This window comes from Hoplias malabaricus, chromosome 4 (genome assembly GCF_029633855.1).
Source record: "Hoplias malabaricus isolate fHopMal1 chromosome 4, fHopMal1.hap1, whole genome shotgun sequence".
Lineage (NCBI taxonomy): Eukaryota > Metazoa > Chordata > Actinopteri > Characiformes > Erythrinidae > Hoplias > Hoplias malabaricus.
This window is the reverse complement of record NC_089803.1, coordinates 3,659,051-3,673,069: the sequence shown is the minus strand read 5'-3', so window position 1 is coordinate 3,673,069 and position 14,019 is coordinate 3,659,051. Positions and strand designations below refer to the sequence as shown.

At 37.5% G+C, this 14,019-nt stretch overlaps 1 protein-coding gene and 1 long non-coding RNA gene across 2 annotated transcripts; one reads left to right on the top strand and one right to left on the bottom strand.

Moving 5' to 3' along the window:
- Positions 1-304: 304 nt before the first annotated feature.
- LOC136695374 (4-galactosyl-N-acetylglucosaminide 3-alpha-L-fucosyltransferase 9-like) lies at positions 305-4,725 on the bottom strand. The gene is made up of 2 exons (XM_066669421.1): positions 4,637-4,725; positions 305-1,827 (listed from the first exon to the last, which is right to left on the bottom strand). The coding sequence occupies exon 2, from the start codon at positions 1,824-1,826 to the stop codon at positions 657-659; it is 1,170 nt and encodes a 389-aa protein (XP_066525518.1). The 5' UTR covers position 1,827; positions 4,637-4,725; the 3' UTR covers positions 305-656.
- Positions 4,726-9,182: 4,457 nt separating this feature from the next.
- Positions 9,183-11,656, top strand: LOC136694630 (uncharacterized). Its single transcript, XR_010802227.1, has 3 exons — positions 9,183-9,382; positions 11,128-11,411; positions 11,489-11,656. It is a non-coding gene; the product is annotated as an uncharacterized lncRNA (long non-coding RNA).
- The last annotated feature ends 2,363 nt before the right edge of the window (positions 11,657-14,019 follow it).

Below are 14,019 nucleotides of genomic sequence, written 5' to 3'. Positions count from 1 at the left end.
CGATTTTATAGTCGTATCATCTGACCTGCGGCCATATGTTCTGGACACTCGGGTGAAGAGAGGCGCTGTTCAAGTTTGACAAATATTCTGGGACAAGTACATTAAGAATCTTGTGAATAGCAAACATTCAAGCCAGAACAATAGGTATACCTTCATTTGTCAAAAAAATAATAATAATAATAAAATAATAATAATAATAATAATAATAATAATAATAATATATAAAATAAATAAATAAAAGTAAAATCAGGATCATCAGTAGTTTGGCCACATTTTCACCTTGTTTAACGATAACATTGTACTGCCACTTAATTGCATCTTTGCTCCTTCTGTACTGTACTGTACAATGTATTTTAATCATATTTGCCAAGCCTATTAACCAAGCCTATGCTAAGCCCATTACTCAATGGCAATAGCTATATTTAATGTTTTCAATCTGGAAATTGAAATTCTGGATAGATATGAAATGCATTTCATTGGCTCTGTACCCGTACTTTGCACAATTACAATAAAGCGGAATCCAAACTTTTCAATTACACCAACTTGAAATTGCCACGAAATATCTGGTAAAGTAAAACATGCTGCAAGTTAATCATAAACGATTATTAAGGCTTGTGATCTGAATGTAGACTAGGTTGTTTGAAGAAAAATGTGGTCTAGCTAAAGTACCACTTATTAACATCCTTGACTATTGAGAAACTCTTGTGTTTTCGTAAGTGATCACAAATGTAGCAGGCGTGCTCTTGACCAAAAACAGAACTTTTTGCAACATAGTCCTTCCTCCAGGAGAAAAAGCGCTCATACATCTCCTGGTTCTGGTCCAGAGCTTTGAGGTGTTCTGCCAGTTCCTGGGGTGTTTTGAAGTCGTCTACATGAATAAAGGAGTCTTTGGGTATAAGTTCCTCATAGTTCTCTCGGGGAGGACCTAGAACCACAGGAACAGTGCCAAGCTTCATGGGATTGAAGACCTTCTCTGTGATGTAATATTTGTGGATGGAGTTCTCGAAGGAGAGGTAGAACTTACAGTTTGACATCACTTTGTTGTAGTCCTGTGGATCGATTAAACGATTAAAATGTTTTCCGTAGCCCTCAACATTGATATGTTTGCTGAACTCATTGAAGAAACCCGTTCGTTTGTGGTTGACATTCCAGTGGCTGACAATCCAGCAGACCAGCTTGTCCTTCTGTGGCATTTGGAATGGTTCGTCTTCATCCGAGATTTCTATGAGTCGTCCGTAGGGAACCCAGATGTCAGAGTCTCTGCGGTAGTTTGACGTCAAGTTGAACAAGTCCTCAGCACCGATTAGTTTAGGAGAATATGTTGGAGACTCCATATCCATCCACACCCATTTCTGCCTTGGAGGTCTTGATATTTTGAGCAGGCTTGGTAGGTCACCTCTTATGTCTCGGATGTGGAACATCACAGCATGGGCTTTGTCTAATTGCCCTCGATCATCGGTTAAACGGCAACCTTTGATCCCATAGATGGATTCGCAAGAATTCAGGTCAAAATGCTCTCCAAACGGCCAGTACCAAATCAAGACCACGATTTCAGATATGTGGTCCTTTCCAGCCTCCACAGTTTTGATGGCTTGAGTGGTCCTCTTGGTGTTTTCAGCGCCATGGGTGAAGATCTGGGTGTTGTTCTCCACATTAAGAACCTTGAGACAAGCCTTTGTGCAGACATCAGGTCGAAGCTCCTCTGTGCAAGGCATCCAACTCATGGTGAGATTATAATAAGTGTAGAAAATTGCAGTAAAGCAGATCACCAGGATACCAGTAATGACCAGGTGACGGAAGTGTCCAGACAGAGTTGTTGACCTCATTCTGAAACATTCAGGAACAAGGAAAGAAAAAAAAAAATTACATCAAGTTATGGAGCCATTATATATATCTATATCTATATATATATATATATACACACACACACACACACACACACACCTTGTCCATTAAATGCATTTTGATAGTACAGATTACGCTTGTGAAGACTGAAATGGAGAAGCAAACTGAGACATATTTTGGGCGGGTGTTTGTCGGGTTGGGCAGGTTGTCTAAGACCTTATATTCATGACTTTAATTTCCAGCCCTCACTACATCACCTGCCCCTACATTACCTGCTGAAGACGATACTGTGAATATTTTTCTCAATGGATTCTGTGAGTTTTCACTATTTTCTGGACAAACTCATAAGTGATTAAATCTAAAGGTGTGTGTTAAGTTCACTCCAGTTTAAGGTTTTGTTTTATTTACTCTTACTCATTATTCACTTTTCCTTATTATTCACTTCATTATTTTTCCCTCATTCATCAATAAATAGCAATAACACACTCACACTTTTCAGTTTTACATATTTCAAATTATTTCTAGTTTAAATTAGTTCCCTATTGATTTGAAAGACGGAAGATTATAAGGGATTGATAAGGGTTAATTCTGACACATGCCTCTCAGTTGTTTGAAAAAGGCAAATTAGTTCATAGTTAATTTGAATTTCACATCCATATATGTTGAAGATTCGCCTGATTAATCTGTTCAAACATTATAAAACCTTGTTATGCTGGACATAACACCTAAACAGCAAACTTAGACATATTAAAACCTATTTAAGCATGACTTAAAGGAGCAATCTGCAGTATATTTACTGTACTTAGTCATTAAATATCCAGGGTGTGATCATAGATTAAGGAAGCAGTCAAAGCTAAAACACTGCTGCCTCTCACAGCATTGCTGAAGCAGTATATTCTCTTTGAGAAGTGCCCAGTCCAGAGTGAAGCCCCTATGACCCCGCTCTCTGAGGTCCTGCCTGTGCCCCGCACTCTGTCCAGTTATTTTACAGTCCACTGTGTGACCAGGTCTACAAACAGTGTCTCACAGCCATGGAATGACCAAGTGAACATAATCCCATTGCCCTTCTGCAAATCTCCATGACCAGAGATGGAGTAAAATCAGATGACATATATTGGCCTTGTGTTTGAAAATTGGAGATGGTTTAGAAGCAGCAACACTACAGAACAGAGACAGTGCTGGATAATTTTCTCCTGAACAGGTAACAGCAAATAATTTCTGAAAAAATTTAGAAGTACAGATGCCTATAAATAGATTAAAAAGAGTAAACACAAACATATAGGATGTGTGTTTTATATAAAGAAAGTGAGGCATAGCAATGTTTGAAAGGTGTTAGGTCTCAGTTTTGAAAGTTATATATGAAGAAGGTGAATAAAAACATGATTGGAAAGTTCAAATATCTTTGTTCGTTTTAAACAAATTGAGGCATAATCGTGTGTTTCTCCGTGGTGTGTGTGTTTTAAACAAATTAAGGTGTAATAATTGTGTTTGAAAAGCCTTGCATATTCACCTATTTAAGGTGTAATGGAGACATCAAGCTTGGCAGTACACAGTAAATATAAGCATTTCTCTAGTTGGTAGATGTTTTAGTGAAATGATGCGTGATGGTGTGTTTTAAATGAATAAAATGGGAAATGATGCAAATAAGACTTAAACTGACCCATTTAAAGTGAGACTAAATGCTTGAATACGAATAATTGGTTGAATAATCCAATGGGTTTCTGTGTTTTTAATGGAATAACAGTTGCTTCAAAAAGTTTCAAAATCTGTAGCGCTAGTTTCAGCTCTTAAGGTTGAACAGAGAATTCAAGAACCAAGGACACGTAAATGGACACGTAAGGTGGAACAAAATGTTTGACTATGAAAATTGTGGATAAGATCTACCTCCTAAACAACATGTATGGTGGAAGGGAAAATCGATAAGTGGAGGGAGCTGTCTGCCTCCTCCCCCTCCTCTCCAGACTTGAAGCTCGCCCAGGTTGCCAGTTTGAGGAAAACTGAACTAACAAGCAAGAGACGAGTTTAAGAACTTGGGCCGTAATCACTAAGAAGAATGTGCCATAATCAACATATTTACACAGAAACGTGTTCATCATTTCACTAAAACATCTACCTACACATAAAAATTGACAGGCTGCCATTTCCCTGCATTTACGTAGAAGCCTTTACTGTCCAAACCCACCTTAAATATTTCAACTAGACAAAGCTGGTGTTAGATAGCTATTAGATAGCTATTAGGTAGATAGATAGATACTTTATTGATCCCTAGAGGAAATTCAAGGTCTCAGTAGCTTACAGACATCACATACAACTCACTAACAGCAATGGACTAATAAAAAAAAAAAAACTAAAACAAATATCAAAATCAAATACCCAAGAAGGATTAAGCCTAGTCCTGGAGTTTTATATATATATATATCCATTAAAAGAAGGATTTAGTGAAGGACTAAATTTAATCCTTGTCTGGAAAAACAGCCCATAATAAACCTGATTAAATTTGGATTTAAACTTAATTAAAACCAGATTAAAACTGGTAATGGTTTTATTTAGGTCTGTGTAAATATCTATATAAGAACATTGCACTGTTTGTATTACTTTATTTAAACCTGCCATGGTCCTAAACATGGCGTAGTGGTAACACTCTGCAGGTTCTCTTCTGCTCCACATAAAGCTGAGAAGGTTTTGTCTTTCTCATGAAGAGCTCCAGTCCAGGATGCTGTCTCTCGGACAGAGATCTCTAAAAAAACATATACCTGCTTTTATATTTGTTTTCAATTTAGTACGCACTCACCTGGATCCTGGACCTTCAGCACAACCAGGTTCTCTGTATGAATCTCAGGACATGAACTCTGTCAAGAACATCTGCTGCTCCTCCCCTGAGACAATAAGGACACACCTGAACCAGAGAGAGAGTTGGAAATGGTACAGTACATAACATTTCCTACAGAAGTGAAAACAGGGTGGACCTGAAAGTGTAAGCTCACCTGAAGCTCCTGTTGGTGTTTGAAAAATAGACATATTTGGGCTCATCTCTATACACCTCAGCCGTGGTCTTGTGGTTAAAGAAGCAAACTTGAGTTTGGAGGGTTTCCGGTTCAATTCTTGGGACCTGGGACCTGCAAGAGAAAAGGGCACTGAGCAGGGCACCTAACCCCCAGGCCACTGTTCCCCGGGCGGCCGTATGCTCTGGTTGTGTGTGTTCACTGCCCCTAGTGTGTGTTTGTGTGCTCACTACCACAGATGTGTCAAAGGGGTTCCTTCAAAAGTTTCTACTTGTCAAGGCTGTCTCTGGCTTGCTCACCTGGGGGTTTTATATTTTATGTTAAAACTTCTGTCTTTACTGGATTTCACTGCTTTGAGACATCAGTTGTAAAACGCGCTATACAAATAAATTAGTTTTCATTGCATTTAACATGCAGAGGAGCGGTTTCCAAGTTTCCACTTCTGCCTGGCTGGTTGAGTTCTTCCCTGTTTCTATGCTCTTTAATTGCTTCTGTATAAACTTTAGTTCCTTTTTTTTTTGCCTTGTTGTATCTTGGTCAGCTCATTTTACTGTTCGTCTAAGTCACTGTATCTTGTAGTTTTGTTCCTAGTCACTTGTTAAACACAATCAAAAGAACGTCTTCTGTGACTTTAACAACACTTGGCAAGCTCACAAAGTGTATGTTAAAATGTTGACAATGTTTAGCCCTTAAGGCCAGTTTATAATTCTGCGCTGACTCGACACAAAGCCTATGCTGTAGGCTACGCAAAAACCCTACACCGCTGTGAGTGTTTATTCATCTGCATTGCTGTGTCACTCTGCTGTTACACCTCCACACCACTAGGGGCTGAATCTCAAACTCTGTAGTACACAGTGCAGTGGTGTAGTAGTATTACTTTTATAAATCTATAAAGTGCATTATTTAGGGAGTAGGTCTTTAATTGGGACAGAGCAGGGTTTACATGAGGTGCCAGGAAAGTAATTAATACAAAGCTGTATATTGTTCCCATGTGCTATCAGTTGTTTTATTTATTTTTTTCCTGGAGACCTTTGTACTTTTCCTTTGTTCAGTATTTATATTACTCCCTGAAGCCCACACCGTGTCTGAGAAAATCTCTGGCTGTGAATGTGCTGCTGTCTGTGTGTCTCTGTGTGTGGAGGAGAGGAGTTCATGTTCCTGCATTTCTTAAGTTCAACTTCAATAATGTCCCTCCGACTACTAACCAATCACAGTCATCAGGCTGCGGCGTAGGGTTGACGCAGAAGTATAAATTGAGCTTTAGGCTTGTATTCTACTCCTTGTGAGCTCGCCAAAGATTGCAACTGTGCTTTAAAAGTGCAAACTTCTTTCACTTGATTTTCATTCTGCACACCAGAAAACACTTTGATTGAGGTTGGAAAGCCAGCAATTGCTCCATATTTAATGTTCTCCTTACAATCTGCAAAAAGCTTGACCAGAAGGGTGACAGTTTCAACAACTGTTGGAGAGACAGACTGAGCTGCAATTTGGAAGACAAGACTGGAGGAAGCCCACAACACCTCCTAGTTGGCCACCTCTTTCCCAGCTCTATCGATGTGGATCAGAGGGCTGGAAGTGTCCGTGAGTTTGAGGAAAACCAAAGTCCACACCCCTCAGGATGGTGTTTCTCAATAATGGTGAGTCTGTTCAGCATTCAAGGGTCAACATACAAGAAGTTTATTGTCAGACTGAAAATTTATTGCAGTGCAGGTCAAACACACCAACACACACATCCACGTCATTCAAAAGTGGGTAGGGCACCTCAGAAAATGATTAGCCAACACTCCTATATAGTAACCAAAAGACCAAACCAACCAAAATTCCTGTCTTTTACGTTAATAAAGCCTATAGTTATTATTCTTTGTGTAAGGCTGTTTTCTATTGAGTCTTCCATTATTGAGTAAAACTATTGTGTTCATTTTTACTTGTGTATAACAGATTGGAAATGTAGCCAAATCATTAGCAGATATTTCATAATATTTTTGTAGCTTTTTTATAACTATTTTTATATAAATTACATAAAAAATATAGAACAAGTCTTAAAGCTCCTTGTCTTTTGGTGTTTTAAGGCTTATAAAACCCTCTGCCCAGGTATGGGTCGTTGAGCCCAATTTGCTCTGGGGTTGGAGTGGTATCGCCCTCTGGTGGTCAGAGACGGCCCAGTGCCAGATCCAACCATTACAACTTTATGTACTGTACTAGTACAATTACCAGAACTAGGATGAGTAACCCCAGAAGACCCAAAAGAATATATTCTACAATTAATCTGCCCATTCCCTCAAGCATTTCAGCTAACCAGTCAAAGCATCCACCCTGGGTACTACCTGTGAAATATTTTCAATTTGGAAACGACCTATTTCAGGTCCCCACTATTGTCTGGAATGTAAGAAACAGCACTCAGTACCCACTATAGCATGTCCCCCCCTGGGCTGAGAGAATAGCCATTAATCTAGAGCCATTCTATTTTGCAAAGAAACCATCCTAACAGCTGTCACTTCTGTGACTTTACTAAAACCCATGGCAGTGCTATTGGCTGAAAATTCCACTCCATGTGATAAATCTGTAATCTGATCTAGAGCAGACATAACCCCATAATAATATGGTAACCAATGTGAGCATGAGTAAATCACATGAAATATATAGTTATGTGAATGTGTGTTAATGATCTTCTGGTTTGTTTATGATTATATGTCAATGGGCAGTGGAGGCTACTGGAGAGAGGTTACTAACACGTACACCCAGTCACTTTTCATTCATTCATTCACTATCTGTAACCCTTATCCAATTCAGGGTCGCGGGGGGTCCAGAGCCTACCTGGAATCATTGGGCACAAGGCGGGGATACACCCTGGAGGGAGCGCCAGTCCTTCACAGGGCAACACAGACACACACACACACATTTACTCACTTTTGAGTCACCAATCCACCTGCAACATGTGTTTATGGACTGTGGGAGGAAACCGGAGCACCCGGAGGAAACCCACGCGGACAAGGGGAGGAAACCCACTTGGAAACCCCAATTTGTTTCTCCCACAAACAGATCTAAATCTACTTATCTAAAATTGCTCTGCTTAAAGATCACTTAACTCTAAAGGTGTCAATTTAATGAAATATCAGAACATTGATGTTATGTGTTCGAGACTTGAATTAGACTCAGCGAATGTTTCATATGAAATGAAGCCATTCCTTTAGATCTCCGGGTTGGTTGGAACAAAAACCCGTAGCCACCCCGGCCCTTTGCAGATAAGACTGCCCACCCCTGCTTTAGATTATAATCATGTACACAGCCCAAGGTTATCAACAGAAATTCATTAATGCAATTAAAAAAATTAATCAATGAAAGAGTTGCATTTTACTTCTTTTGAAAGTTTCATTGATACAACCAATTCTCTTACAAACATGTGTTCAATTTCACTGTTCAGAATATGTACCCAAATTCTGTGGTTTAATTGCAAATCTAGAATTTTTCAATGAAAAAGCAATTATCACAAGAGATATTTTTAATATTCATTCTGAGATCGTAGAAAAATCAAGCAAAATTCATGTAAACTGATCCTGTCATAAGATGGTTCTGATTTTATTTACAGCCATATAATAAAGAAACTGAGCAACATTTTAAATTACTTATTTTATCTTATCAGTAGTTAAAAATATAATTAATTTAAAATCAAATATTTCTTCAACCAACATACTATCAGCTATTCAAATTTTTAATTTTGATTTATTGTTAGACACAATAAACAACAATACACGGAAAATGATTCTTTTTCATTTAAAATCACACACTTGAAAATGTAATAATTATGAAACCCTAAAACAATGTCTAAGTTAATGTCTTTGCCACTCAGTAATTGGCTGTGTACCTGTGAAGGGGAGACTCAGAACCAAAGAGCTGTAGATGACTCCTGAATTAATCAGTTGTTCAGGAGTCAATCTGGTGTGGTCATGATTCACTCATTGAGACCTTGTTATTCTCTATCTGGTGCTGTTTCTGCTCCTGTTGAAGGTAGAATCTGCCACTGGTGAGACATATTTCATTAAAATATGTAACTTTAACCTACTGAAGTTCCTTACTATCATTTGTTGTTATCACATAATTCATATGTAACCTTATCTACAACCAACAACTAATGCTAGGCTAAAGAGATGTATTTTTTAGTGATAAAATATGCTAGTTAACATGCATGTGATATATTTGTGATATGTTACCCTTATATTTCTAGCTTGGTAAATTCAAAATAGATTGGCTTATTACAGTTAAACCAGGAGAAATATTAGCTGGGCCCTGCAGGCAGGTTGTAGGTAATGCTAGGCCTGTTTTACGATTTTATCCAGGTTTTGAATGTTTGCTTCAATGGTATGTTTTAGTTTTTATCATGTCTAAAATAGGCTACAGGTAAGTACACAAGTAGATATTTGAAAGTCTTATTTTTTTTTTTTTTTTTTACAGGTCAGAGAGTAATTGAAAGCTATCACACATTGCCTTAAAAATGAGATTCTCAGAAGTGGTGTTAAGGACAAAGCTACTAGTCACTGGTGTGTATAATAGATGTGTGTGAACTGGACATGTTTGTTCTGATAAGCCAATGCCCACTCTTCCTATTTTAATAATATCTATGAGCCTTGGGTATCTGTGATGGCAACAGTTACATTTGTTTTAGAGTATGCCTCATCTGACCTGTCCCACAAAGAGAAGATGAAAAAACCAGAGGGAAGAAAAATAAGCAGATTATAAATTTTGAGTTTATATGTATGGCATGTGTGAGTTTTTCTGGTGGGCTAATTAAAGAAAAGAAGCAGAAAATAATTTGGTTGGAATTTACATACATAAATTGTGTTTGTGTGTTCTGGTGGGCTGGATGCAGAGTCTTTTGTTGACCATTAATTTTGTTAAAAGCATTTTAAGTTTTGCAAATTATCATGTTTTGACTTCGCTGGTTGAAAATGTATTTTTTTTTGTTTTTTGTTTATCATTAATTTTTAAAAATGCTTTGTGTTTTTAGCCTTACTTTCAAGTCAAAGTAGGCTTTGTACTTATATTACGTAGTTAATATGTACTTCATGCTTAGAATATTTTAGCTTGTATTTACAGAGAATATGCTGAATTCATTTCAGATTGTTGCCACTTCAGTTTACTGCCCAAACAGCTAATTTTACATTATACAGGATACTAAGCTATAGTTACATAATACTTAGTAGTTACTTACAGGAGAGTACAGGGTACAAAACTACACTTAAATCACAGTCCATACTGCCTATATTGCAAGGTACTTGAGAGGTAACCTACAGGTTACCTACACCATAATTAACACTAAGCTACATTTCAAACATAAAACATGGTCATTTGTAACCTTTATGAACACACTGGTGTGATGTTCTCAGCTGGAGATTAGTGTCTATAAAGCACACATTTTCTGAGTTGGTGAAATCCTCTTAAATAAGTAAAATGGAATGGTGTATCTTGATAAGGATGATCAAGTTAAGGCTGATGAGCTGAGGAACAAGGAAAAAGAGGAAGGAAATCTGATGTATGTTCCCTGTTGTACCCAAGGGGGCAGATTAGAATTTTAGATAAGGATACAATAGATTATTAAAATGGTCGTTCATATCTCCTGAATATTTTTAAATATCCATATGTGCACAGCATCTGCTAGTGCCTGTAATGAAAATATGCATTGTAAGTCATTCTAAGGGGTTGATGATCCTATATTGCAATCCTATAATGCTCGTGCTATAAGTAATATTTGTAATAAATGTTTCTTGCTTGTAAGGTACCTGGCAAGAACATCATAAATCAATTATCCTACACTTTACTTACGCTTTACTTATTTTATACTGCTCTCTACTTAACTGTTTACATGCTTTATTGTAAAATGTTTGTAAAGTACAATGCAAGAGCATCTATTATCCTACCATTTACTTAGTCCATAATTAGTGGGCTTTAATTTAGAGTGTTACCCAAAACTGTAAAATTACAAATGTACTATAGACTCTGAGGCTTTAGTCCATCAGAAAGGAGGGGAGTGCGAAGGCATGGGTCTATCTTTGTTTTTGTGGTTATCTGTTTTTGTGCTTATTTACTGTTATATGTTTACTGCTGGCCATGGGTGTGAGACTAACTCAATTACAGTAATCTGAATGTTCTGCATATACTGTAGTATTGACAATAAAGTAGATTTTGTCTTTTGACTTAAAAGATCACTTTTACCATTCAGAATGCCAGGTGTAGCCCTCTGTCTGTTCTTTACAGGTGAGATGTTTGCTCTCTCTTCCACCTTCAGGTCAAACAGTCCTTTCATCACAAATGGCCTAGGTCACCTGGAGGAAACCCACACAGACACAGGGAGAACACACCACACTCCTCACAGACAGTCACCTGGAGGAAACCCACGCAGACACAGAGAGAACACACCACACTCCTCACAGACAGTCACCCGGAGGAAACCCACGCAGACACAGGGAGAACATTTTTAAAATCCATTACTGATAAAAGCCCTTAAAAGCCTTAGATTCACTTTAACTGCTGAATGTTTCCCAAAACCTATTAAACTTAAAGGAACACTTGGTAAGATTATTATTATTATTATTATTATTATTTCTTTTTGCTCCTGGGGCTCCCTCTGATGTAATTCATTTTTACAGCACTGCACTGGTATCACTGGAGAGGAGAGAGGGGGGTGGGTTTCCTACCCTCCTCCAAATATTACAGACTGAAATTTCTGCAATACTGAACCCAAAGCAGGAACGACAGAGTCTCTGGTTTTCCTGTAACAGCTCAGTGGAGTGTCACAATGATTTTCTAAATGTAATTTTAAGGTAACAATATTACATAGTTTTGTAGGCCTTGTAAATAACCTTCAGTAACAACAATAACAGTAATAATGATGATAATGACAATAATAGCTTTAAGATATTGCATTTGTGTTTATATATAACTTTATTTTTATATATAACTATATTTTATGTCTTTATTTTATTTCAGATTCTGACTGGACACTGATGGATGACTGACTGGCTTGGACTAGCTGCCCACCCTACATTAAAGATTGTTCTCCTAGTACCGTTATCAATGTTAATGCTTACTAATGCATGTCACAGATAATATACTGATAACACTGCACCCAGATAGTAATTAAATATTCATTCAAGAGGAAAACAAAAAAAAGAATCTGTTCACTCTTAGAGCGCAGGGACAGCGGGATCAGATTATTTACCTGTAAACAGGGGGAAAAGACTGAAACAGAGGAATACAGGGCTTGTGCCTGACGTCTCTTACAAACTACAACAGGAGTGAAATAAGACAATTACTGAAGATTGTGTATAATCTGTATGTGAATCACTCAGATTCAGACAGAAGAGCAGAGAGGTGCAGTACAGTTTGATGCTAAAAGCTTTATTAGATCCTATAATGAAAATGCCAATGTTGCTATTATATGGTTACATCTTTCTAACCTTTCTGAAACACTGTGGGATAATTCGGCCCCCAGAGGTCCGTGTGGTGTAGAGATTCATGTTCACTTGGAGGAATGATTTATCTCTCTCTCTCAGCCCCATGTCTCACAGTTGAGTTGTTTCATCTCTATTAAACAGACCACCATTTTAAACCCCCTAAACATATGTGCAGACATTTACCTAGGTTTGCTATTTAATACTAAAGTGATCAATGCTTACTCTACAAGTCAATTCAATTTCTCAATTCAGCTTGGCTTTATTAGCATGACTGTTTCAGTAACAATGTTGCCAAAGCACATAAACATTAAACTGAACATATATTTTTTATATATTTTGAAAAACAAATAATTGAGTAATTTGACCTATTTAAGCAAATGATAAACAATTGATATAAAAATATAAAAATGCAATGAATAATCAATAACAATAATAATCAGTTATTAATAAAACTGAAAATTAATCAAAATAATCTATGCTGAGATCTTGGAATGAGTCGGGTCATAACCATAACCCGGCAGCACAGCTGGTGTTCCTCTGCAGACCAACCAGCCCCTTCAGCTCATCCAGAACCAGACATCTTTACAGGAATGACCGGTCTAAACCTGCCCCTCACTACAAAATAGACCCAGTCCAAACCAGCCTCTCAAGCAGGTTTCCATGTCTTTCACACAGCTTTCTCTCCTTTGCTTCACCAATTATAATACCCCTGTCTTATCTTAATAAAGCTTTAAAATAATGAAGAAAAATAATATAGAATGTGCTATCTGCATAATTATGATCATTTAGAATTTGACCCACTGGCAGCATACGTAATGAGAACATAAGAGGACCAATTACAGACCCTTGTGGTACACCACTGAGAATATCATGCTTATCTGAGATAAATTTACTTTTTTAGAAAATAATGTTGGGAGAAATTGTTTCAGTTATCTAACTTAAAAATGAAGTTTGAAATTGGTATGTAATTATTTAAAGCAAATGAATCAAGGTTATATTTATTCACAAACTTCATATTACTTCACAAACTGTACTGAGCTCTATGATAAAATACAAGGAAATTAGCCTCGTGTCATGCTTTTTCTGACACTGTTTCTCTGTTATCTAAAAACTAGAATGTTTTTGAATTGCATGGCAGCACAGCCTCACCAACTACAAACATGCCTTATCTAAAGCCAAATCATAATATTTCTCTTTCCTTATAGAAAGGGCCCTGGAGCTGTGTGACTGTGACACTACTTGCTGCGCCACCATGGTGTCCCAAACCAGTTATTAAAAAACCCAATCTGACCCTCTTTAGCTCGCAAACTACAGGCCAATACAAAATGGCATTCATAATGTCTTTCAGTCTGGACTTAGACCAAATCACACCACAGAAACAGCTCTAACAAGAGTAACTAATTACTTACTCCTTTCACATGATAAGGGTTGTATCTCTATTCTGGTGCTGCTTGACCTTAGCACAGTGCTTGATACCATAGATCATTTAATACCTCTTAATAGGCTGGAAAATCTGGTATAATGTGGCAGCTCGCCCAGGGGTGGATTGAAACAGGGAAAGCCACCAACAGAGCACTAGAGAAATAGGCCTCAAGTGCAGAGACACACAAACAACCCTAACTCTGGAAGTTAGGAACACCGAGACAAAATGAAACACGAGAGGAAAACTTAAGATGTCAGGGAAAAACTGATCAGCTCAGAATTGAGCAAAATAAAACAAAGGC

Excerpts from the sequence above, each read along its gene's own strand:
- LOC136695374 (XM_066669421.1), bottom strand. The coding sequence starts at position 1,826 with ATGAGGTCAACAACTCTGTCTGGACACTTCCGTCACCTGGTCATTACT.